A 26,631-nucleotide genomic window follows, 5' to 3' on the forward strand; every position below is an offset into this window, starting at 1 on the left:
CTGACTGTTGTCTTCATTAGAGGGACATTAAAACACTTGGTTTGAGCAAGGCAAGGTAATGAATTGTTCTTGTGTGGACTCTTAAGTAAACTATTAGCGGACTTGCCTTGGTACACCTTTACTAATCTGCTGACAAGCATTAACCATTTCTTAAAGCATTGAAGGGCCCACGAGTTAGATTTTTTGTAATGAAAATGCCCCTCCCCCATTTCTCTAGCCTCTAGAGCTTTTCACAACATTTCTTCCATTGATCTTCATAAACAGTCCTTCAAAGTTGGGAGGATGGAGGTCTGTGTCCCTATTTTACCAACTTGGAGATTGAACCTTGAGAAGTTAAATGATTCCAAGTGGTTCTAATGTTATTGGAAAGCAAGCCTCTAGTCATGATCATGGTGTCAGGAGCTTTCCTACTACTCCAAGCTCCTACTGCTGAGCCATCCGCCCCCCCCCCAACATGGTAGGGGTTGCAGGGGGAATGTGGGCAGAGGCAGTGCTCCCACATTTACAGGACAGCTGGCTGTGGTCACTCACACTGTCTACATGCTCCCTGCACCGTTCACTGCACACTCGCCTTAAGAACGACCTCCAGATGTTTGCCATGTTAGCACCAAGAGAGTACAATAGATAAAGAGTAATAAAGAGTAACCTCAGGAAGCAAATGCCCCTCCAAGATGTAAGTCATTTACTCCCTACTTACCAGCAGGATCAGGTTCAACCTGCATAAATCTATTTTAGCATACTTTAATTGCTTATAAACTAAATGTTTCCTGGATATGCTACCGACCATGAATAATTAGAATCATTTCAGTGACTGGGTTTTGGAAAGTGAACGGGAGAGCAGACAAGAAGGGGCTGCTCAGAAGGGAGAGTCATTTGTTAAAGCCTGAGTGGGAACGTTGTCTCCACCGTCTCCAGTTTTGTTTTTTTATGATGTGACTAGAGCTGCCTGTTTTTCAGCTACTCTGGCTGCCCTTCATTTTTTTATGCATCTCTCAAGTAATGCTAGCTGCTGACAATAACAAGGCCCAAGTGGCCCCATGCCAGAGTCTTTCATTCACTTAGCCAAGATGGATGGAGCACCTACTATGTGCCAGGCCCAAACCAAATCTCAAGGCTAAGGAAAAAAATAATATCCAACCTTGAGGAGATCATGGCCTGGTGAGAGAGATGGACACATAGAAAAACAATTATGCTATAATGTGATAAATGCTAGAATAGACACCTGTCAGCGAGCTGTGGGAACACAGAGGAGGAACTTACTCCATCAAGGGGAGTTAAGGCCAGCACAACTGAGAAGCAACATTTAGCAGGGGCACAAGGGAAGCAGAAGGGTTGACTAGATAAAGAGGGGCAGGGAGAGATGTTCCAGTGCAATGTGGCTACAGTGTAGGGGGCAGAGCCTGGCCTGTGGTGTGAGATAAGACTGGAGGAGTCAGCTGGGCCAGACTGTGAAGACCTTTGTGTGTCCTGCTTGAGAGTTTGAACTGGGTGCTGCAGTCAGTGGGGAGCCAACCATGGTTTTTAAGTAGGGGGGACAACGTTATCAGATCTGAATTTTGAATGGAAAACTCAGGGAGAGAGGGGAAACAGGGAAATCAGTTAGAGGCTGACTCAGAGAGCAGAGCTTTGCTTTGTCTTCCCTCTGGACTCCAGGAGCTCTTGCCTGCATGCCTATTACAGCACTTAACACAGAGCATTAGAACTGCTTGTTTGCACAGCTGCCTCCCCATCCACTCCTTGAGGGCAGGGTCTGAGTCTCAGTTATCACTTCACCCCCCAGAGCCTGGTGCACAGGAGTCCTTGGGAGACATTTGGTATCAAGTGAATGAGGGAACAAATGAATCAATAGGATCTAAGCTGAGCAACTAAGCACAGCAGAGCACACAGCAAGCAAGTTCAACTCTGATTTGTTCCCACATAACCACTGTGATGGCTATATTAGAGAGAAATCCTACTCTTACAGAATATCAAGTCCATCCTTGACTTTTCCTCTGCCTCTGCCAAGTCCATCAACCTAACAATGTCCATCACAAAGGAAAGATGCACTATTCAGAGAAGACAAAAAAGTTGCTTACAAGGCTGTGCTGGTGCTGGTTATGACCCTGTACTCTGTTCTTTCTCATAAATTAATTTTTGATGACTTGTTTAGAATATGTCTTTTTTGTCCTCATTCTGCTCTTTCTGCCTTTCTTATCTTCTCTCCCTTCCTATTTAAATCTTATTCATTCTTCAAGGCCAGTTCATTTGCTTCCCATCACCACTCAGCCCCCACACTCAGAATTAAGAATTCCCACTTGAGTTCCTGTAGCTCCAGAGAAATGACTCACCTATAATGTTCATCTCATCATAGTTCTTCCTGTACCTCTCCACCTTTTGTACTAGGCTGTAGGCTCCTCAAGGCCAGGGATGGTCTGCTTCATCATTATTTCCCTAGCACCTCCCACCCAGCATCTTGCCCCAGCACATAACTAGCAAGTGTTTTCAAATAACACCTCAAGCATATTGTGTGCTATTTGGCTGTCCCCTTAGAGTTAATGCCAGTCCTGAGAGTACCCTACGCCTCTCTCTACCCTCTTGCAACCGGCTAGGTATGATTTTCTTCATCTGATGAATGGCAAAGAAGAAAAATCATTGTTCATCAAACATTGGGAATATCCCCCAGAGATAGAGATTCCCTAATCTCTATCCCCTTATCCCATATCATTTGGGGTATTTTGAAAGCACAGAATCCAGCACATCTAAACAAAACATAAGCATACTGACCCATTTAGGGTCATAACTTCACATCTTTGCTGAGGAGCTTATTGTATAATAGGTCTCACCTATGGTGCTAAGTGAAGAAAAAGAGAAAATGAACATTCTCTTTGGAAGGACATACTGAATTAGCTCAACTTGGAACACAGTAACCATCCAGAACCAAGAATTCAAGTTTTTCAGGTAGAAATGTCCAACAGACAATTATAAACTCATCAAAGGCCGAGGGAAAACAATGAACCTAGAAATGTAGGATCTCTGCACAGAAGTGATTAAAACCACAGCAGAGAGTGTAAACTCTTGCAGAGAGGGAGAAATGAGCTGAGAGTACTATGTGAGGGCACCTACATTTAAGAGACAGATGAAGGAAGACAATCCAGGGAAGGAGACTGACAAGGAACAAAGAGAAGAAAGGTGATGAGAGAGAAGATACCACCATAGATGAGGCAGTGGTTGATGACAGGTGCTGGAGAGAGATCAAATAAAGTGACTGATCACTGAAAAGAAGACATTAGGTTAGGTAATTAGGGGATCACTCTTAGTCAGGGGCTTCTCTGATGGCTCAATGGTAGAGAATCTGCCTGCCTATTGAGGAAACTAAGAGACATGGGTTTGATCCCTGGGTCGGGAAGATTCCCTGGAGAAGGGCATGGCAACCCACTCCAGTTTTCTTGTCTGGGAAATCCCATGGACAGAGGGGTCTGGCAGGCCACAGTCCGGAGGGTCGCAAAGAGTGGGACACAACTGAGCAACTAGACAACTTAGTGTCCTAAGGCATGTGTGCTAAGTCGCTTCAGTCACTTCCACCTCTTTGCAACCCTGTGAATTGTAGCCCACCAGGCTCCCCTGTCCATGGGATTTCCTAGGCAAGAATACTGGAGTGGGTTGCCATGCCCTCCTCCAGAGGATCTTCCAAACCCAGGGATTGAACCCGAGTCTCTTAGTTTCCTCCATTGTCAGGCGGGTTCTTTACCACTAGTGCCACCTGTGAAGCCCCTAAGTGTCCAGGGGTGCCCCTGGGAAGCCCCTAAGTGTCCTAAGGCAGGACTAGCAAATATTGGATACATAAGACTACATCCCTCCAGCCCCCATCCTGCCTACCAGGTATTCCCATGGATTATGTGACAAATTGGTTTGGGCACATTTTCCTGCTGAACCTAGATACAGCCTCAGAATCCTTCTCAGCACAGTACCCCAAGCAGCTACTGTCAATCAATCAGAGTTGCCAACAAGCTGAAATCTCTTTGCCATCCTTCTAGAAAATGTTCAGTGGAGGTGTGGGGAAGAAGTGCATTGAAGTGTCTGAGAAATGAAGAGGTCAAGATGGTGAAGAAAAAAGATCTTAAGAAGTTTAGCAGTGAAGGAACAGAGAGGGCAGTTGCTTGGAGTAGGGTAAAGACTGAGCCAAGGCAGCATTTACAATCCTCCAGTAGAATCCATTTCCTTATGGTCATCTTAGTACTTGTCCAACAGTAAGCCAGGTAAATCAATATCCCTATACACTCCCTTCTTCCATCCCACCCTTGGCTGAAGGAAAAGTTGATGTAAAAAAGCTTCATGTGTAGGCTTGTTTCCAAAATATTCATTTGATTAACAGAGACATATGGTATAACCAGAGTTGGCCCTGCATATATTTATGAAGGAGGAATTCTCTCTAATAGTGGAAATTTGAGGACCAGCCGTAATGTGGGAAAGGTATTAGTCTTGGCCAGGGCCTTTCCCCCAAACCCCTTGAAACCACACCCTGAAGTTTCCTTGGCCTGCAGGGAGATTCCCTAGTGAAGTGGCAGCCACCCTGCCTTTGTCTCCTCTGCCACCTCCTCTGTACCTCTTTCCCTTCCTTGACAATTTAGCCCGCACACACACATTTTTATCTCCTCTCCTTTCCATCACTTCTGTCCCCTTGCCTCTTTCCTACCACTTCCAAGTTCTCATTCCCTTCTCATCTCTTGCATTTTTCTTAGTCTCATTCATTTGGATCCTCCTCTTCTTGATCTCTCTACCCTCTTTCTAGCTTCAGAGTTTTGGACTACAGGGTAAGGTCTTCACAAGTTCACCCTCATTCAGTCTGAATGGACATTAGTAAAGAAATTCAGTTTTGCTACTGTCCATTATATGTAGAATTCCTGTTTCTTTGTACAGTTGGTAAAGCACAGTAAATAGTAATATCTAGGCTACAGTCCATGGGGTCGCTAAGAGTCGGACACGACTGAGCAACTTCACTTTCACTTTTCCCTTTCATGCACTGGAGAAGGAAATGGCAACCCACTCCAGTATTCTTGCCTGGAGAATCCCAGGGACGGCGGAGCCTGGTGGGCTGCCGTCTATGGGGTCACACAGAGTCGGACACGACTGAAGTGACTTAGCAGCAGCAGCATTTAATGATAACAAAGATTTACTGAGCACCTACACTGCTCCAGGCACTGTTCTGTGTGCTTTCAGTTCAGTTCAGTACTCAGCCATGTCCAGCTCTTTGTGACCCCATGGACTGCAGCATGCCAGCCTTCCCTGTCCATCACCAACTCCCGCAGCTTGCTCAAACTCATGTCCATAGAGTCGGTAATACCATCCAACCATCTCATCCTCCATCATCCCCTTCTCCTCCTGCCTTCAATCTTTCCCAGCATCAGGGTCTTTTCCAGTGAGTCAGTTCTATGTGCTTTTTGTGGACTAACTTACTGTCACAACAACTCAGGTACATCCTGTTATTCCCATTTTAGGAAGAAAACCAGGGAATAGAACAATTAAGTAACTTGTCTAAGGTCATTCAGCTAGTAAATGGTGGAGAAGAGATTTAGGGCTTTTCCCCTATGATTCCAGAAATCATTCTTTAACTACTGTGCTTTTTGCTTCATGGTGTAATGGAAAACCCACTGGACTGAAAGTCTGAAGCCATGGGTTCAAGTTCACATCTATTACTTTAACACTGCGATCTTGGACAAGTCATCTCAGTTGTCCAGTGCCCCACACGTGTGAGGACATTTTACTGTACTCTAGCCAATACCACACAGTTAGGCTTGGATTTATTCCTCTGCCCTCCCTGTAATTATCTTTCTCTCTCTACTTAGATTTTCATCTCCTTGAGAGTAGTCACCAGACTGTATTCTTTTTTTATACTCAACCTCCCCTCCAAGAATAATTCTCAGCACCTAATAGAATATGTGTGCACGCATGTACGTGCGCACACACACACACACACACACACACACACACACACACTCTACTGTGGGTTAACTAATATAGGAATGTTAATGAATACACAATACACTAAAGGGCTATATACGTGTGTGTGTTCATGAAGCCTCTCTAAGTACCTTAGCTAATGGAATAATACTATTTAATACTTGGCATATTCTTTGTTTAAATATAATCAGTGCTCACATAAGCTAACAGTTCCCAGGTTTACCTGATTATTTTGCTTAATAAACTTTTTTATACCAATGGTTAAAATACCATTAAAACTTCTTGATAATAAAACTATTTCAATGCCTTACTCATTCATTCACTTATTCATTCAAACAGTTGTTGGTACTGGTGTATGAGCCTCACCATGAAGCAGTTCTTAAGTAGAGACTTTGTTCAAGTTGTGAGATGAGCTCCACAGGTGGGATACCGATGTAGTCTAGATGGGGCACTGGTTTCCCATCCTCATGTAGACTCCACATATCATATCTTGTCTCCAGGAGCACACATCTCCCTGACCCCTCAGTTGTGCTCTCCACACTCCTAATTCCCCATTCCTCTGCCTACAAGCAGTTGCCTTTGACGTGCTGCTTCCTGCCAGTTCAGTCCAACAACTAATGGGGTTATTATTTTTGTTTGTTTGTGTTGTAAAGCCATGGCAATAAAATTTACTCCCAATAATACCACTGCAATTTTGTGTTCTTAAAATGTACCATAAATGATATATATAATAACTGAATTTCCTGTAAACAAAAACGTTTTTCTGGGGAAAAGAGGGCTTTTTTGTTTCCATCATAGTTGGGGCCAAGTTCTTTGATGGAGTAATTGGTGACATAGGAAAAGTTGAGAAGCGTCTTGCAAGACCATGTTACAGTTCAAAGTGATGATGCTCTATCATTCTGGTTGTGATGAGTTCTGTTCCCGGGGTGAGTCAGGATAAGAAATACTCTTCCTGGTCAGGGCCAACATCACAATCACCAGCACAAATTCCCCAGCTGATGAAAGAGCAAAGCCTCAGTGGTCTATAAAGAGAGATTGGCATCAACCACGGGCTTACCCTGATAGGATCAAGCCTAATTTATAGGAAAAGATAAACCTTGAGTTAGCAATAAAAATTTTGAGAGGTTTTTGTAGTATTATAAAAAGGGGGCTGGCTTTTTTATATTAACTAGGAGAGATGGATGCTAGTTTAGCAATAAGAGTCTATTGCTGGCGTGGCAAATATATTCCTTTAGGCATCTTCCTTGTGCTGAAATTCATCCCAAAGGTTCTAAGAGATTTTACCTTACCATTCTCTTTCTTCTTCTCTGGTTGCTCTTTTTCTGCCTAGTCACTGGCTCTTTTTATCCCCTTACTGCCTTAGTGCTTAGCCATGACCTCACTTCCACACACCATCATCACATCTCCAGCTGCCTGCTAGACATAGTGACCCATATATCCTACTGTCATCTCAAGCCCACAAAACCCAAGCCCATCCACTTCCCTGAGCCAGACTAGCTCTGCCTGCTACTTTATCCCAGCTCTGTCAGGGGTACTGATTCTCCCACTTGCCCTGACTCAAAATCTAGGAGTCAACTTTGACTTCTCCCCTGCTCTTTCTTCCACAACCAGTCAATTACCAAAGTCCTCAGAAGTCTACCTTCACAATGTCTCTTTTCTATCTTCCCTGTCCCCATAGCAATCAGTCTTACTCAAGCCCTTGCTATCTCCCCCTTGAACTATGGCAGTGACCTCCACACTGGTCACCCACCCCTTCACATACTACTCCCAGGTATCCTAAGGCACAGCTCCAGTCCTGATATGCCTGTCACATCAAGTACTGTCTCTCAACCTCGGGTTGAAGGCCTCCCATGCTCTCTCTCCTTCTACAACTTTAGCCAACTCCCCAGACTTGTCCTGCTTCCACTAACTACCCTCCACCCCATCCCATCCCTGCCTATTTGTAATCACCCCATCCTTCAAGACTCTGATTCTCCCTACTGGACTTGAATGTCTTTAGAATCCTAAACACATTTTATTTCACTCCTTCAACAAACAGGAATTGAGTTCCAATTATTTTCCAGGCCCTATGCTAAGAGCTGTAGGTAATATAAATATGAATACAACAGTACTCTTCCCTTGTGGCGCTGACTAAGGAGCTGGAAAGACAGATATAAATAACTCAAAATCCCTGTCAGGCTGTCTCTGACTCCCATTGTATGGGTGCTTCCCCTCAGCCTACAAATATACTTAAGACCCTCCCATCTTAAAATACCTCCCTCGTCCAGTCCCACCCCTGTACCAAACTCCTAAAAAATGAGAATGTGCATATTCTTACCCATCATTGTTATCTCCAGTTCTTCCCACCAACTCTTCAGCCCCCTCCAGTCAGGCCTTGTCCACACCCTCCACTGACTTTGCTGCAGTGAAGATCTCCCTCCCATAGACAAATCAGAAGACCACCCTCCTTTTATTCACCTCTCCGCAACATCTCAAGCTGTCACTAGAACTGTTTCCTCTCCCTGTCCACTTCTGAAGTATTAATTGTTCCCCCTGATTCTTTCCTTGCCTCTCTTCTCTTACTCTGTAGTAAGCCTCCCCTTTCAGCCAAGACAATTCCTTGGCAGTTCTCATCCAATTCCTTTTTGTCATTGATAACTCCCAAATCTACATACATACCCTATATCTTAGGCCTAACCTCTTGTCTAAATTCCAGACACTAAATCGTCATTATTCTGACCCTCATCATGCTCGCCAGAGAGCCCCCCTCACACCTATACACCCCACCATGAACCCTTGTCCTCTGCCTGTATTCCTCAACCCATTACTATACTTCCTACACAGTGGGAAATCCTTGACTTTCTCTTTTTCCTTACTTCACATATCCAACTCATTGTTTAGTCCTATTTATGTTATAAAAGGTAACATAAAGAGTTTTTCAATCTCTGTTTTCCCACAACTATTCTGGCTCAGGCCCTGTTACCACTCATCTTGGCTCTAGCACCAACCTTCTCACTGGTCTCCCTACTTGCATTCCTCCTCTCAAATTCCATTCCATTCTCAATGGCTACACTGTAGCCATTGAGTCCTCTAAAGTGCACAGCTTATCTGTTCATCCCCTCATTTCCAAGCTCCCTCCAGTTTCCATTCACTTATGCCACAAATAGTTATTTGCCACCTCCTAGGGACAAGCACTGTTTGGGGAACTGGTATGACAGTGGAAAGCAAAGCAGTGTTCTGCCCTTGTGAACCTTCTAGTCTGGAATCAGACCAAATGCCTTAGGGTGGGGAGCAGGCAGTATCTACCATAAAATTCATCCTGCCTCCCCAATCTCGTGTCCTCACTGTCCTTATACCCTGCTCTCAAGCCACATCATATTAATTTCAGTGCCTATAATGTGCTATTCCATTCCACACTCCCTGCCCTTGCCCAGGCTCTCTTGGAAATGCCTCCCTCCCACCCACCAGGCCCCTTTTATAGATCCCCCGACACAGTCACTTCCTCTGGAGTAGTTTAGAAGGGCTTTCCTGGTAGCTCAAATGGTAAAGAATCTGCCTGCAATGCAAGGGACCCGGCTTCAATCCCTGGGTCAGAAGATCCCCTGGAGAAGGGAATGGCTACCCACTTCAGCATTCTTGCCTGGAGAATTCCATGAACAAAGGAGCCTGGTGAGTTTCATTCCATGGGGTTGCAAAGAGTCAGACATGACTGAGTGACTAACACGTGGGTAGTGCTGATCTTCAGAATGACCTAGATTCAGATCTCAGACTGCACATGGTAGCTGTGTGACCTCTTGAAATTATCTGACAATTCTGTGCTTGAGATCCTTACCTTAAAATGGACGTAATTCTAGAACCTGCGTATGAGTAGGTTTGAGGATTGTCAGTCTATAAAAAGTGTGGAGATACTTTAAGTGCCTGACACATAAGAAGCCTTTAACAAATATTAACTATTACTGATGGGATTAACATATACACAGTACTATATATAAAATAGATAACCAACAAGGATCTACTGTATAGAACCAGAAACTATACTCAATATCTTATAATAATCTATAGGGGAGGTATCTGAAATATATATATATATATATATATATATATATATAGTAAATCAACTATATACTTCAATTTTTTAAAAGACAAAAATATTAACTGTTATTACTTATATCTTTAGTATTATTGTTATACCTCTCATCACACTGTTCTATAATATCCCCTCCTACTAAACATATCTTACTATCTTTGCACCCCAGTGACTAACCTAGTGAGGCACATAGTAGATATGTAATAAATGTTGAAGGAAGGATAAAAGGACTGACAGTTCCAGGTTTGTGGTTTGGTTTCCTGTGACCACATAGGATTATGAAGAAATAACAACAACCTTAAGGCTTCTTCTGAATATCTTCTTGACCAGGTGTCTAAGTGTATGTTATTTGCATTGTATAAGCAAGAGCTGGAGGGGAGTGAGCGAGAAAGGCACTTTGAGCTGGGCTGAACTGAACAAGACTAAACTACTTCCTTTCTTTTATTCTTTGACTCTTGGGTCAAGAAGAAACTGACTTCCATCAAGTACCATTCCCTTCCACTCCCATCCTTCAGCCCCACCTCATCCTTTCCATTTGTCTCCTTCCCACTACCATCTTCCCCTAAAACATGCATAAATGAAACCCAGAAAGCAAAAGGAGCACTGAGGGAAAGGGGGAAGGAGTGGGAGAAGGTTAGCACCTCCCTCCTTCCTTTGCTGAGATCAAAGCCTGCATTTGCACTTGCTGGCCGGCTGGCCTCTTTCATGCCCTACTCCACCTGTCTGGGAATGGCATTGCCACTTGCCCATTTCCTTTTCTCTTCAACATTGGAGGGCAGTTTCAGGGTGGGGCCTTGAACTATTTCTAGTGCAGGCCAAATCCCTCCATCCCAACATCTTTGCCTTGTGTGATCAGATTTCCTTTCCACCTCACCAGTAACAAGTGGCGGGAGCAGAAGGCAGGAAACTGTGAAAGAAGTCAGTTTCTCTACTGGCCCTTGGCGGAGCTCATGGTTTACGTAAGTGGGAAACCACTGGGGCTTCTGGGCTTTTGTCTGGCAGGAGGAACAGGCTCTTCTTTCTGCATCTGGGGGTGGGGAAGGTCCCAGTGCTTGACCCAACATCCCCTGGGGTCCTGGTGAGGCACCAGTTAGGCAATGGCTTCTTGCCCCAGGAGAAGAGAATTCACAGGCACTGACATCCTACCATGTGCTGGGCTGGCCTCTGTGGTCGGCTCTTTAATGTATATTATCTCTGTGATTCCTAACAACCCAGTTGGGTCAGCATTTATCATTCTTCTGGTAGCAATGAGAAAAGAAGCTTGCCTGAGGCACACAGCTCAATCCAAGTATGAAAAATCCAGCTCTGCCTGACTCTATGGCCAGGGCTCTTGCTGCCTCATCATGCTGCCTCAAGAGCTGAGAAAACTGTTCATGCCATAAATTGGCTCTTTGCATTATTCCACAGAATTGACTGAACAGCCAGCTAAACCTTTTGTGAATTAATGTAATTCAGCATAATTTTAAAGTAAAGGTTGAAGGAGAACCTTGAGTTCAACTCTACAGGCTCTACAAAGAGAATGTGACATAAGTTTCTGCCTTTGCAGAGTTCATGGTCTCGTGGAAAAGAGTTAACGAGTGCAAAACTAAAAACATAATATAACACAGAAACAGAAATATCACGAGAGAGCCAGAGAGGGAAAGAGGGCACCACCTTTGCCTTAGATACAGCCTCTGCCTTCCTTGTGCCTGTCTCTTCCCTCAGCTCCAAGCAGAGCTGCTCAAGGCTGCCATGTGGAACTGGATCACAAAACAGGGACTTTCTTATATCATCTGTGTTCCCTAGCCTAAGAATAGTGTAATAAGTAGTATCTAGGAATAATATTTGTTTGGCAAAGGTGGGGAGATGTTTAAGAACCCAGGCTTGCCTGCAACCAGCCTTCTTCAGCAAAGAATGGGTTATTTATGGGTTAGTTAAAGCCAGATGCTCAGTCAGCCAGGACAAGAGCTTCAATCCCAGTCAAGCTGAGCTCCATCACGTGGCAGTCAGCTCTGGCCCCAGCTGACCGTCTTGCCACCATGTGCTCTCAGGCCAAGAGGGGGCTAAAGCTGGAGAGCGGCTTGAGCATGCAGCAGGTCCTCACAATGAGAACATGTTGTTCCAGACACTCAGTGCAAAACAGATAGCTCACGACATGCCTTGCTGACAGAGGATCAGCAGTGTTATCTTTGTAGATGAAGGCAGAACATTCCCTCCTCCTAGAACTCAGCGAGGCCCCTTGCCTCTGATTTTTATAGCATTTGATGCCAGGAGTTTGGGTGTCTCAGAGTGACTTCTTCATTGGAGCTGCCTTTCTTCTATTGCTCACTCTAAACCCATCTTTCCTTACCCATGAAATGAATGTACTACTTGACAGCCTCTGGAGTAGGAGAGGCCACTTAAGGAGAGAGGGCTACACCTGTTTGAAGCCTTCTCTTCAAGAGCCAAGCCCATGAGGTTCTCAGGCTTGGACTAAGGGGCCCTCCTTGGCTAAAAATACAAACCTCTCAGGTTTCTTTGATCAGAATGGGGCAGTTAGTTTCTGCAAAGACGATCTCCACACAAGCCATCTTCTATCTCCAGAACTTGGGACTTCAGACATCAGCGAGTAATAACTCCAGCAGGAAGGAACTAGACTCCTCTCCTTTTTAGGTCAGTCCAATAAAAGAAAAAGCATTATAAGCATTGGCACAGTCTTGGTCATTTTTCTTTTAATTAGATATGAGGAGTCTTCTGTCATAGATGTGCAAAAGTCATCTTCCCATCAAATTACTCCCATAGATTCCACAAAGATGCTGTTAAAATCCCTAGAGATTATTCCACAACCTCTCCCATGGTGCCAGATATACATCTAGACTCTTAACAAGGATAATTTGATGGCAATGGCAATCACCTTGGATTATTTTTAAAAGGCTCTTTGAATGACATCAAATTCATGACACATGCCAAGATCCCTTGTTTTCATGCCCTCTGTACCATTTTTTCCAGGGAATTTGAATTTCTCTGGCTTACTTACTGCCTAACAATATCACTATTGAAAGCACATAATATTAAGGACCATATGCTCTCTCTCCAGAAAGTGTGTACAAATACTATTTCTGTTAAAAACTAAACAGAAATAGTAGCTTTGCATATTTCCCATTCAAAAACTTCTCCCAATTGAATGGTTCCCTTTGTCATGGGGTGTTTTTCCCCAAGCAGTCCCTGATAGAGAAGCTGAATCAGATATTGTGACTTACCAAAGGTCACAAGGAATCATCTAGTGAGCTAGAAATAGAAACCAAAAACCTTTATTTTGATTCCCTGAATTTAAAAACAAACTCTACTACAGAAAAAAATAGAAAAACTAGGCTCATTTGACATTCCTGTTGCAGGGAATTCAAGGCAACCAAAACTAACAGGCCTTGGTCTGTGAGGACCGAGGAGGTGACTAAGACAGGGGCTGCCTGCCTTCAAGGAGCTGATAATCCCGTATAGGGAGATCAGGTCGCTGTTGAAAAATCTCTGCACACTGAAGAACACCTAGAGGACCCCAAAGGAAGGCTTGTCCATCTTCACAGCACCTACAGCAGCCAGCACAGTGACCTGTATGCAATATGCAGGCAAGCGCTGTCTGTTTGTTGAACAAAGACCATAAGAGATGTACCAACAGAATGCTCTGGGGCTTGTGTAGAATGAGGGGACAGCTTTGTGAAGGAGGTGACATTTGAGCTGTGCCTGGAAGGTTGGGGAGGTTTTTCACAGACAGCAGGGGATGGGAGAGGGAATGTGCAGGCCCCAGGAAAAAACAATGCCAAAGATCCTCAAGGAGGTGAGGGACCAAGCATGGTCTCATTTGGGAGAGCCCAGAGCTGGCCAGTGTGGCTAGAGAAGAGGGAGTGAGTGAGCTGAGGCTGGGGAGAAAAGTTGAGATGTGAGCAGAGAGAACCTTGAACACCAAGCTGAAGAAAGAATTTTGCAGTGGACTGTCACAGGAGGTTTGAACAAGGGGACCAGTTTCCTGCTGCACCCTCCTGCCCTGCCCATCTGGGCCTTCCTTGCCTTGTCGGTAGCAGTGGGTTGTTGTTGTTGTTCTGATTGTCTGTGGTTTGGTTTGGAGGTTTTCTGTGGTTTAGTTTGTTTTTTGGCCTTTCCCTTTTCCTTACAGTTTTTCACAGCATATGGTCCTGATTATGTGCTGGAAATCACGCCAAGCTGCCGGCCAGACCGCAATGAGCCCCACCGAGTCCAGCAAATCCTCAACTACATCAAAGGTGAGCACCACCCTTCAAATCTAGCTCTCCTCATTCCACCCAGCTTGTGGTGACCCATCAGTGGGGGCTTCCCCAAATACCATTTGTCTTTTGGTGGCTAGACTTTACATTGATTCGAAAGGGAAACCTCTTCTTGGCATAAGAGCTTGTAGTTGGAATTCTGCACTGGTCACTCTGGTTCGGGTCACCTTCAGGGAGACAGAAGTTTCAGCTTTAGGCACCTCCAGTGGAAAGCCAGTTCTAAAGTGTGCCCTGGAACTCTCTTTGAAAAGGGCAACAGTAAAACCCTCTATAAGATAAGAGAAGGTCAAGTCAATTCAGACTTGGGGTTGGACATGGGGGCAGGAGGGCTTGCAGGCATTCTGTTCCAATGTGGTTCATTGGTCCAACAGAGCTTTGAGTGACTGTAAGCCCACAGTGAGTAGTCAAAGATTTTGAAGCCCTGGGAGTGGGTTCCCCAGTCTCACTTAGAGCACTGGAGATGTGGCTGCTTCCCTATTCTTCCTTTTCCTTTCCCTAAGGTTGGCCTCCAATTATTCTGGCCTCTGGACAGAGGGAAAATGGCAGTCATCAGGTTATTGCCCACTTGATCACACTGTCCACTAGCTGTTTGGGGGCACTGTTGGTAGAAACCCCCCTCCCAACCCCAACTGCTGTTTCACAACTAAACTCACTTCATCTGCAATTTTTTTTAAGTTGTTTTGGTACCCACATTCCTATTTAATTGAATTTGTGTGTACGTGTGCATATTTTGGGGGATCCTAATTATTTGCAGAGTTAGAAGGCCAAAGGTATCACATTGCCCGTAATGGAAAGTGAAATTCCTGTGTGTATTCAACTAACAACCAAGATAGCACCAGTTTTCCTAACTTGGATTCCCTCATTGGAATAGAATCTAGCACAAAAGAGAAGCCCATTCTGTGTCAGAGTTAGTCTGAGGGAACACACTGCTGTGTCCTGGGGACCTTTGCCAAAAGTGATATAAGGCCCTGTCCTCTAGTACAGCCCAGTCTGTGACAACAGCCTAGTCCATAGTCACTAACTCCACATCCCAGGCTCCTTTGACTAGAGAAAGATTTCTAAGCTCATGAGTCATAAACTCATAAGGTTGTGCTCACAGCAGTGCTTATCAGCCGTCTCAGGTATCCCACAGCCCTCAGCCTTTCCCTGATCCTGTAGTTTCAAGGCACCTCCCTCTGGTCTCTCAATGGCTACCAACTTCAAAAGTCTTCACTTCCGAACCAAATCCTCCTCCCTCCTTGAACCTTTAAGGCCTTTAAAATCCTTCTTTTCCCGGCCTTTCTTTAGCCTTTCTTACTACACCTCAGACTTGATTAACACATGATCCCCCCGCCTTGTTTCCCCCTGTCCCTCTCAGACCCTGAACCAAATTCTCATACCCCCTTTCCTTTCACCTTGCCATTTTCCCCTCATCCAGGCTCTAAATCCTGGTAGAGCAGAGACAAAACAATAGAAACAGAAACTAAACAAGGCTCTGCAGCCACTTGCTCACACCTACAATATGTGCAGATATCTTTATGCCCTCATGCTTTCCTGCACACGTACCCAGACGACACACATCTCCAGAGAGTGCTGACATCGTGCTATTGAGGAAATGGAAATGAAAAGCAAGAGAAGACATAAGGAAGGTGATTCAAAGAGAAGAGAATTAGGAAAGATAAGAAATCCAAAAGAAGAATACATTTTAAAAAATGAGATAAAAGATTAGTTTGGGGATTGGTTAAAAAATAATAATAACAGAAAATTTTAGAGGATATGCAAGTTACATGGAAGTCAAGACTTTTTTAAAATATCCTAACAGGTTAAAGCAATATTCTGGTTGCAACACCATGAAATTAACATATAGACCAGGAAATGGGTCTTCAAAAGCAACTGGACACAAGCAAGATGGGAAGACATGGCTTCACAGGATTTTGTCTGCAAGAGTTAGGGATTTTAGTCAATGTGAGTCACCATGGCAAGGTAGCCTCCAGAGATGTTAATGCAATATTGACCTTACTTTACAAGATCTCGAGACAAATAGGAACATGTGTTTCAGGAGGTCAGGATGGGGAAAGGATTAGAGCCGAGGCTCCAAGAGGTCTGCCTGGAGGAGGACCTGGGTTTTTGAATAAAAGAAGACTCAGGGGGATGTTGTCCCATATCTCTGAGAGGCTGTCACAGGGCAGAGGGTATAAACAGAGTCTATGTGGTCACAGGGCACAGAGCTAGGACCCAAGGGTAGATATTATTAAAAGGCAGATTAAGCAGATTTTCATTCAAGATAAAGAATTTTCTAATGATTAAAGCCGTCCAAAGCGGAACAGACTGCCCAGAAAGGAATGAGGTCTCTATTGCTGGAGACCTACAAATAGAGACAAGATAGTCAATTGGCTGTCATATTGTAGATGGAGTTCTGCATTTGGAGGAGGGTGATTGTACTAGGTTATCATTAAGGTTCCTTCCAATCCTAAGATTCTGGGATGCTGTACATTAATTATGTGAAAATACAAAAACAATAAAAAGAAGATGAGAATGCAGGAGTTGGTTGATGAGTCATAGTGGGGGGGGTTGTGGGGGAGGTAATACTGTGTATAGGAAAGAACTGATGAGGAGAAGAAAAGAAACTAAGTGGCTAAGAGTAGGTGTAGAGGAGCCAGGGAGGGCGGACAGCAAGTAGAATAGCTATAGATTACTAGGAATCTTCAGATTTTTCCATTTAGCCATCCCTTTCATATTGACAAAGTCTTGTGTTCTAGCCATGCAAATGAGCAGAGCACATAAATTCAGAACCAAAAAGAAATGCAGTTAAACCTATAAGAAACGAGGCTAGAAAGAAGTCCAAATGTTGTTAAAAATGGCCAGGCTAACCTGCTATACTGAGACCATGCCCCTCCAGCCTGGTGACATGCTGCCGTCAGATAGTGTGTTGCCATGACAATGGTCATTGTGGAAAGGCTGCTGAATTTTCTGCATTCTGAAAGATTTTCCTGAACCTGCGTAAAAGACTATCATCTATTCTTCAATATAAAACCTCAGGGAGGCTGGCCATTTCTTCCAGTGCCTCTCCCTCTCCCCCTCCACACCTCTCCCCATTAAAAACAAAGGTGGTGGGGCAGAGCCAAATATTATTTGGGGAGGTGGATGGCAATGAGGGAGTGGATGGACTACATTCCACTCTATGGGAAAGAGTTTCACCAGCATATCTGGTTGAATTTATTTAGCCTTTGAGCTTGGGTTTTCTCTCTTTCTCACCACATCCCTTAGGAGCATAAAAAATGGGATTTTTAACCTATTGGAGAGCAAACCTTAGGAGGTTCATCTTATAGTGATAAATCCATATGCTACAGGATGACTGGCAAATTTGGACCTCACTTTATCCTGTCTTTACTCCCTATTAGACTTTCTGAGAGAGGAAAAAAAGACAAAAATAAAACCATGGAGACTCTATTCAAGCTGTTAGGTTTATACAGAGAAAAATATGTGTTGTTCCCACAAATCATTCTTCTCATGTCAATGAATCTTGAAGATTTGTGTGATTGTTCACAAGGAAGTATAGGTTAGAAAGTGGATCATTCAACCTAGACCATGACCACTACTGTAAAAATCACCCTTGAACCATCTTCATGTACTCAAACTTGTTTACCTTTCCTCTCTGGTTGACGTACTCCAGAGGAGTTAGTTGACAGAGAACCTTCCAGAGTTGGAACACTGCTGATGTGATCAATCCCCAGAGGCAGCTAGCTCCTTGAGCCTGCCTAGCTCTGCATGGGGAAACAGGGGTAGAGGTTTTCTAATCCCTGGTCGTGATGACATTTGAATCAAGTAAAAGTCTCTAGGGAGCCAAAAGCTTCATGTTGCAGTCCAGGCCGGACCTGGTGGGGGAGGGGCAGAAGAGAGTGAGTTGTGCATATGTGAGAATGTGTTGGAGTTGTAACTGGAGGTTTCTACACTTGCTCTGAGTTCCCAGACTCTACCCTACGTTTGCCAGAGATAGAAAAGGAAACAAATGGGACCAGGAAGTAAGGAGGAGGTGAGAAGGAGATAGGAGGACACAAGAGGGAAGAGCAGGTCTTGTGCACATCTGCCCTTTCTGACCCTTAATGAAGGAGACTTAGTATGGCAGCCTCTATGGTACAGGGTTGGGGAGATGGACCAGCAGACTGATGTGGGTGTTTGGAGAGACACCACAGGAGAAATAAGAAGAATAATAGCTACTATTTATCTTACAGATGAGGAAACTGAGGCTCAGAGAGTATAAATTACTTGGCCAAGGTCACCTTTATTCATTCAGCAAGTAATTACTAAGCACCTACTCTGTGCCACACACTGTGTTAATAGGTGGTGGAGCAAACATTTGAACCCAGGGCTGTCTGAATTGAGGCTTTGGAGTCAGGTTTGTCATTTCCAGTGTCCTTCCTCTCTTTGCAGTGTTGCCCTATCAAGCCTACTCGTCATCTACTTTTTCCAGTCACCCCTGGTAAACCCCTTCCACCTTGTACTACATACCTGGCTCCTTCTGTGTGGTTGATCCAAAGCACCTGAAATCTGATTTCTCTCTGGAAATGGGAGGAAATCATCCATAAGCAGCATTTGAAATTTTTGTCCCTGATGTAGGCCTTTTAGCCACACACCCCCCCTTACTATACTGTAACTGAACCTTCCAGCTCTATTTTGTGCTCAGTAGAGAAGTAAAAGAAAAGGACAGGTTGAAGAAGCCAGTCCACCCAACTCCTACTGTCTGAATTGTGCTGTGATCACCAGTCCCAGTCTACTTACAGTTCCACAGCCCCAAGCCAAGACCCTTTGCACCTCTACAGGTAATATTCTCAGGAGAACCACTGTGCTTAGTGTAAGCAGCACCTCCTCTGGCAGCCTGATGTCTGGGATTGACATTCTTCTAGGGACTAGCAATTGAGGCATCAGGTCTGGGCATGTCCAAGACCTGCTGGAGTCCCCAACTTGAAGCAGTGCTCCTGCCTGGTGGGACTCAACACCATGAAAACTCAGCTTATTTCCATACCTTCTCTTGCTCCCTGAGAAGCCATAAGGATAAATTGAAAGGCAGGGCCAGACCCAAGACAGACTGACCATTTGCTTCAGGGCTTCTTTGAAGGACTTTGGAGCAGGATTTTGGAGGCTACTATGAGCCAATTTGTATAACTTCAGGTGAGGATCTCTGTGATGTCCATCCCTTATCTCCCCTAGCCATCCTCTGTGCTTTTTCTTTATCCCTCTCCAGCAATGGCACCCCACTCCAGTACTCTTGCCTGGAGAATCCCATGGACGGAGGAGCCTGGTAGGCTGCAGTCCATGGGGTCGCTAAGAGTCGGACACGACTGAGCGACTTCACTTTCGCTTTTCACTTTCATGCACTGGAGAAGGAAATGGCAACCCACTCCAGTGTTCTTGCCTTGAGAGTCCCAGGGACGGGGGAGCCTGGTGGGCCGCCGTCTATGGGATCGCACAGAGTCAGACATGACTGAAGCGACTTAGCAGCAGCAGCAGCAGCTCACTATGGTCTCTTCTAGGAGCCTCGCTTGCTTCACTAAATGGTGTAAAAATTGGAAAGTTTGGTTATTGTTGTTATTGTTAAACAGAAAAAGTTGTCAATATGTCATACTGAAAATTTTAGAAATTCTAAAATGAAAATGAAGGCTATTCCCCAAAGCTCCAGTAATTTCAACAGCAGCTTTTAACAAACCATAAAAACCCTTGACAGGTTACTTTTGAAGACTTGAAATACCTACCTAAATCCAGGAGGTGGGAACTCCCATTATTGAAAGCCTACTGTGCATCACCATGCTATATTCTTTACATATGTGATCTCATTTTTTTCTCACTATTACCTTATGAGGTAGGAAACTTGTGCCTGCAGAGTAATATAACATGCCTACGGTCACATAACAAGTAAATGATGACATCAAGATTTGAAGCTAGGCCTGGTGCCTCTCCTCTCCTTGGCACTATTGCTCAGTCAAGTCTACTCATCATCCCATGTCTGCTCTTTCCAATCACCCCTTCCCACCTTTCAATGTCTCCCAAAGTGAGGTTCTGAACCAGGTTGATTTTAAGAAGTATCACTCTGTCTCCACATTAAAGCCCAGCTAAATCAATCAATGAATATTTTTTGGAACTCCCCATGTGCTTAGTGTCATGAGACATATAAGAGAAGTTTAAGACATGAATCCTGCCTCTGAAAAACAGCTGAGAAGTTAAGATGAGGAGCCAAAACTAACCCCCTTAGACAGGTCAGGACATAATAAGGGCTGATGCAAGATAGAAGAGAAGTAAAACTTTAGGGAGAGTACTTTCATAAGGTTGGGATGTTTTGAATCGATAGAAGAGGGAAGTGCTCATAAGCAGGGGAAACTTGGATAGGTGGGGGCTAGGGAGAGATGGCAGGTTTCCTTGAATTTCAGACTAAATTGTACATATCAATACAGTAAAGTGGGAGCCATTCTAGGTTCTGAAACTAAGACATGGCATGATGTAGTGATATTTGGATGAATCATGGTGATATTTGAAGGGTGAGCCTTCAAAGACCTGGGCCAGAACACTGGTGGTAGGATACTCCCTATCCTATTCCTCCTGAATGACTGAGAGCTGTTAGGAAGAGAGTATCAACAGCATTTGGAGGTATATCATGTGTATGGGATCAAGGAGAAAGGAAGAAGTAAAGATGACTCTGAGGTTTCCAGCCTTGATACCAACTGGGATGGGGAGCCATTGGGAGTAGGGGATAGTTTTACAAAAACATATACTTGATGTGTTCTTTTTCAATACATTGAATTTGAGGTATGATACAATGTCAGTATAACTACATGGAATAATTTGTTGCAACCAATTAAAAAGAAATTTTTAAAGCTAATTTGATGACAAGAGAATAATTTGCTCATGGTAACAACCTTAAGTGAAAAAACAGGGTGTGAAATGATTTAATACCATATAGTCTCAATTTTGTAAATATACATAATGTGTGTGAGAGTGAATGTATGGATATGCATAGAAAAACACTAGAGGGAAACGTACCAAAAATTCTAACAGTAGTTATCTTTGATGGTAAAATTGAAATTATGGGTAATTTTTTACTTGTTCTTTATTCTTTTTCTGTTATTTTTCAAAATTTCTATATGAACATGTCTTGCTTTTATAGTCAGAAAAAAGAAATACATGTTGGAGCTTTTTAAGAAAAAGACAATAATCTTTAATCAGACCTTATGTCCCAATTTTTAGTTTACAAAATCTGGTCACTGTAGCTGCAAATAAGGAACTGGAGATAGACTATTTTACATGTCTGAAGTACTGATTCCTTTCGTAGGTACCTCTAGTAATTCTAGGGTGCTTCCCTTTGTCTTAAAAAGCATATCATGATGTAAAACCTCTTCAATCTAGTAGAAGGGCAGAAAATCTAGATAGCTCCCTAGGACTACCACCCTTTCAAAAATTCTCATTCTCCAAGGCAACTGTCTGTATTTCTTTTGGGGTTTTCTCTTCTGTGCCATTGATCTATGTGTCTATTCCTGTCTTGATTACTGTACCTATATAATAAATCTTAAAATCAGGTACAGTGATTCCTCTTTCTTCCTTTTCAAAATTGTTTTAGCTATACTAGTTTCTTTGCCTTTCCATATAAGCTTTAGAATAACTTTGTCTATATCTTAAAAAAAAAACAAAAAACCTTGATGAGATTTTGTTAGGAATTGTGTTAAATCTGTATATCAATTTGGAGAGAATTCCAATCCATGAACATGGTATATTTCTCGATTTATTGAGATCTTCTCTTACTTCCTTCATCAGCATTTTGTCATTTTCAGCATACATATCCTTAACAGGTTTTATAAAAGTTTTTCTTTTATTGAGTTATTATGTTTTTCATTTTGGTTTCCATGTGTTTGTTGCTAGTATATAGAAATATATTTTTTTGTATATTGTGCTTATATCCTGTGACCCTTCTGAACTCATTTACAATTTCTAGGTGTTTTCTTGTAGACTCCTTAGGATTTTCTATATAGATCACCATCTGCAAATAGAGACAGTTTTCTTTCTGTCTGTCTGTCTGATCTATATGCTTTTTGTTTCTTTTTCTTGCCTTATTACACTGGCTAAGACTTCGAGTATTATGTTGGATAAGAGTGGTGAGAAAAGATATCCTTGCCTTGTTCCAGAACTTAGAGGGAAAACATTCACTCTTTTACCAATAAGTATGATGTCAGTATAGGACTGATGTTGAAGCTGAAACTCCAATACTTTGACCACCTGATGCGAAGAGCTGACTCATTGGAAAAGACCGTGATGCTGGGAAAGATTGAGGGCAGGAGGAGAAGGGGGCAACAGAGGATGAGATGGCTGGATGGCATCACCAACTAGATGGAGATGGGTTTGGGTAGACTCAGGGAGTTGATGATGGACAGGGAGGCCTGGTGTGCTGAGATTCATGGGGTCGCAAAGAGTCGGACATGACTGAGTGACAGAACTGAACTGAACTGAAATAGGTTTTGTAGATTTCCCTTAAAAGTTGAGAGAGTACCCCTCTATATTCCTAGTTTCATGAGAATTTATGTCATGAATGGATGTTGAATTTTATTTAATGTTTTTGCTATATCAGTTGACACTAATACTGGCATATATGTAATTTTTCTTTTTAGCCTTTTAACATGGTAGGTTAGATTGATTGATTATCAAATATTGAACTAGCTTTGTATACCTGGGATAAATCCCACTTGTTCATGGTGTAATATATATAGTATATTATATATTATATTAGATTAAATATGATTTTATATATACATATATTAGATTATATATGTTATATATTGTGTATGTGCTAAGTTGCTTCAGTCATGTCCAACTCTGAGACCCTATGGACTGTGGGGTCGCAGTCCATAGGAGCCCTCCAGGCTCCTCTGTCCATGGGATTCTCCAGGCAAGAATACTGGAGTGGGTTACCATGTCCTCCTCCAGGGGATCTTCCCCACCCAGGTATTGAGCCCACATCTTTTACATCTCCTGCATTGACAGGTGGGTTCATTATCAATAGTGCCACCTGGGAAGCATATTATATGTTGTGATTAATTGTGTTAGTCACTCAGTCATGTCCAACTCTGTGACACCATGGACTGTAGCCTACCAGTCTCCTCTGTCCATAGAATTCCTCAGGCAAGAATACTGGAGTGAGTAGCCATTCCCTTCTCCAGGAGATCTTACCGACCCAGGGATCAAACCTGGGTCTCCCACATTGCAGGCAGATTCTTCACCATCTGAGCCACTAGGGAAGCCCATATAGGACTAGTATTGCCCTGATACTGAAAGCAAATGATGGCATCACAAAAAAGAAAAGTACAGACTAATATCCTTCATGAATATAAATGTAAAGCCTTCAATAAAATACTAACAAGTAGAATTCTTAGTTTTTAATTCTTAGAAATAAATATATATTTTTTATATATTATATTATATATATTACTTTTTGTTTTGTTTTGTTTAGTAGCTAAGTCACGTCTGACTCTTTTGCAACCCCAAGGACCGTAGCTCACCAGGTTCCCCTGTCTATGCGATTTCCCAGGCAAGAATATTGAAGTGGGTTGCCATTTCTTTCCCCAAGGGATCCTCCCAACACAGGGATCAAACCCGCATCTCCTGCATTATACAGGCAGATTCTTTACCACTGAGCCACCACCAGGGAAGGGCTTCCCTCATAGCTCAGTCGGTAAAAAATCTGCCTGCAATGCAGGAGACCTGGGTTTGATTCCTGGGTTGGGAAGATCCTCTGGAGAAGGAGAAAATACCCACCCCAGTATTTTCACCTGGAAAATCCCATGGACAGAGGAGCCTAGCAGGCTACAGTCCATGGGATCACAAAAGTCTACACAACTTAGTGACTTAACCACCACCATCAGGGAAGCCCCTATATCTTACACATATTAGCAAATATATATGTATATATATGATATATGTATATTATATAATGTATATACAATATATATGTATATCATATAAAATATATGTATATTTCAGTTGAGTTCAGTTGCTCAGTCATGTCCAACTCTTTGTGACCCCACAGACTGCAGCACACCAGGCTTCCCTGTCCATCACCAATTCCCGGAGCTTACTCAAACTCATGTCCATAGAGTTGGTGATGCCTTTCAACCATTTCCTACTCTCTCGTCCCCTTCTCCTCCTGCCTTCAATCTTTCCCAGCATCAGGGTCTTTTCCAATGAGTCAATTCTTCACATCAGGTGGCCAAAGTACTGGAGTTTCAGCTTCAGCATCAGTCCTTCCAATAAATATTCAGGACTGATTTCCTTTAGAATGGACTGGTTGGATCTCCTTGCCATTGAAGGGACTCTCAAGAGTCTTCTCCAACACCACAGTTCAAAAGCATCAATTCTTTGGCACTCAGTTTTCTTTATAGTCCAACTCTCACATTCATACATGACCACTGGAAAAACCATAGCTTTGACTAGACAGACCTTTGTTGACAAAGTAATGAATGTCTCTGCTTGTTAATATGCTGTCTACGTTGATCATAGCTTTTCCTCTAAGGAGCAAGTGTCTTTAAATTTCATGGCTGCAGTCACCATCTGCAGTGATTTTGGAGGCCCAAAAACTAAAGTCTCTCACTCTTTCCATTGATTCCCCATCTATTTGCCATAAAGTGATGAGACCAGATGCCATAATCTTAGTTTTTTGAATGCTGAGTTTTAAGCCACCTTTTTCAATCCCCTCTTTCAATTTCATCAAGAGGCTCTTTAGTTCTTCTTCACTTTCTGCCATAAGGGTGGTGTCATCTGCATATCTGAGGTTATTGATATTTCTCCCAGCAATCTTGATTCCAGCTCATGCTTCATCCAGCCTGGCATTTTGCATGGTGTACTCTGCATAGAAGTTAAATAACCAGGGTGACAATATACAGCCTTCATGTACTCCTTTCCTGATTTGGAACAAGTCTCGTGTTCCATGTCCAGTTTTAACTGTTGCATCTTGACATGCATACAGTTTTATCAGGAGGCAGGTCAGGTGGTCCGGTATTCCCATCTCGAAGAGTTTTCCACAGTTTGTTGTGATCCACACAGTCAAAGGCTTTGGTTTAGTCAATAAAGCAGAAATAGATGTTTTTATAGAACTCTCGTGCTTTTTCAATGCTCCAACAGATGTTGGCAATTTGATCTCTGGCTCCTCTGCTTTTTCTAAATCCAGCTTGAACATCTGGAAGTTCATGGTTCACATACTGTTGAAGACTGGCATGGAGAATTTTGAGCATCACTTTGCTAGCATGTGAGATGAGTGCAATTGTGCGGTAGTTTGAGCATTCTTTCACATTGCCTTTCTTTGGGATTGGAATGAAAACTGACCTTTTCCAGTCCTGTGGCCACTGCTGAGTTTTCCAAATTTGCTGGCATATTAAGTGCAGCACTTTCACAGCATCATCTTTCAGGATTTGAAATAGCTCAACTGGAATTCCCTCACCTCCACTAGCTTGTTCATAGTGACACTTCCTAAGGCCCACTTGACTTCACATTCCAGGATGTCTGGCTCTAGCTGAGTGATCACACCATCGTGGTTATCTGGGTCATGAAGATCTTTTTTGGATAGTTCTTCTGTGTATTCTTGCCACCTCTTCTTAATATCTTCTGCTTCTTTTAGGTCCATACCATTTCTGTCCTTTACTGAGCCCATCTTTGCATGAAATGTTCGCTTGGTATCTCTAATTTTCTTGAAGAGATCTCTAGTCTTTCCCATTCTATTATTTTCCTCTATTTCTTTGCATTGATCATGGAGGAAGGCTTTCTTATCTCTCCTTGCTATTCTTTGGAACTCTGCACTCAGATGGGTATATCTTTCCTTTCCTTCTTTGCCTTTTGCATCTTTTCTTTTCTCAGCTATTTGTAAGGCCTCCTCAGACAACCATTTTGCCTTTTTGCCTTTCTTTTTCTTGGGGATGGTCTTGATCACTGCCTCCTGAACAATGTCACAAACTTCAGTCCATAGTTCTCCAGGTACTCTCTCTATCAGATCTAATCCCTTGAATCTATTTGTCACTTCTACTGTATAAACGGAGAAGGCAATGGCACCCCACTCCAGTACTCTTGCTTGGAAAATCCCATGGATGGCAGAGCCTGGTGGGCTGCAGTCCATGGGGTCGCTGAGAGTCGGACATGACTGAGCGACTTCACTTTCACTTTTCACTTTCACGCATTGGAGAAGGAAATGGCAACTCACTCCAGTGTTCTTGCCTGGAGAATCCCAGGGACAAAGGAGCCTGGTGGGCTTCCATCTGTGGAGTCGCACAGAGTCGGCCACGACTGAAGCGACTTAGCAGCAGCAGCACTGTATAAAAATAAGAGATTTGATTTAGGTCATACCTGAATGTTCTAGTGGTTTTCCCTACTTTC

General features: G+C 43.3%; 1 protein-coding gene and 1 long non-coding RNA gene across 6 annotated transcripts in view; one reads left to right on the forward strand and one right to left on the reverse strand.

Moving 5' to 3' along the window:
• Positions 1 to 26,631, forward strand: part of HDAC8 (histone deacetylase 8) — a 259,468-nt gene that overhangs the window by 214,389 nt on the left and 18,448 nt on the right. For 4 of the 5 annotated variants that reach the window (XR_014076044.1, XR_014076045.1, XM_081566952.1 and 1 more), the window contains one exon: positions 14,130 to 14,235. Coding sequence is in view for 2 of the 5 variants with exons in the window: in XM_081566952.1 (XP_081423078.1) it covers positions 14,130 to 14,235 (106 nt within the window). In the remaining 3 variants the exon portion in view is untranslated. Of the gene's footprint in view, positions 1 to 10,880; positions 10,963 to 14,129; positions 14,236 to 26,631 lie in introns of all 5 variants that reach the window. The other variant, XR_014076043.1, reaches the window with a different exon arrangement.
• Positions 1 to 26,631, reverse strand: part of LOC145536841 (uncharacterized) — a 152,112-nt gene that overhangs the window by 93,101 nt on the left and 32,380 nt on the right. Inside the window, exons 2-4 of the long non-coding RNA XR_014076046.1 lie at positions 26,459 to 26,566; positions 18,745 to 18,794; positions 12,487 to 12,626 (exon numbers count right to left, since the gene is read on the reverse strand). This is a non-coding gene — a long non-coding RNA (uncharacterized LOC145536841). The remainder of the gene's footprint in view (positions 1 to 12,486; positions 12,627 to 18,744; positions 18,795 to 26,458; positions 26,567 to 26,631) is intronic.

The sequence above is a fragment of the Giraffa tippelskirchi genome, chromosome X (genome assembly GCF_054371585.1).
Source record: "Giraffa tippelskirchi isolate mGirTip1 chromosome X, T2T-mGirTip1v1.2.pri, whole genome shotgun sequence".
Lineage (NCBI taxonomy): Eukaryota > Metazoa > Chordata > Mammalia > Artiodactyla > Giraffidae > Giraffa > Giraffa tippelskirchi.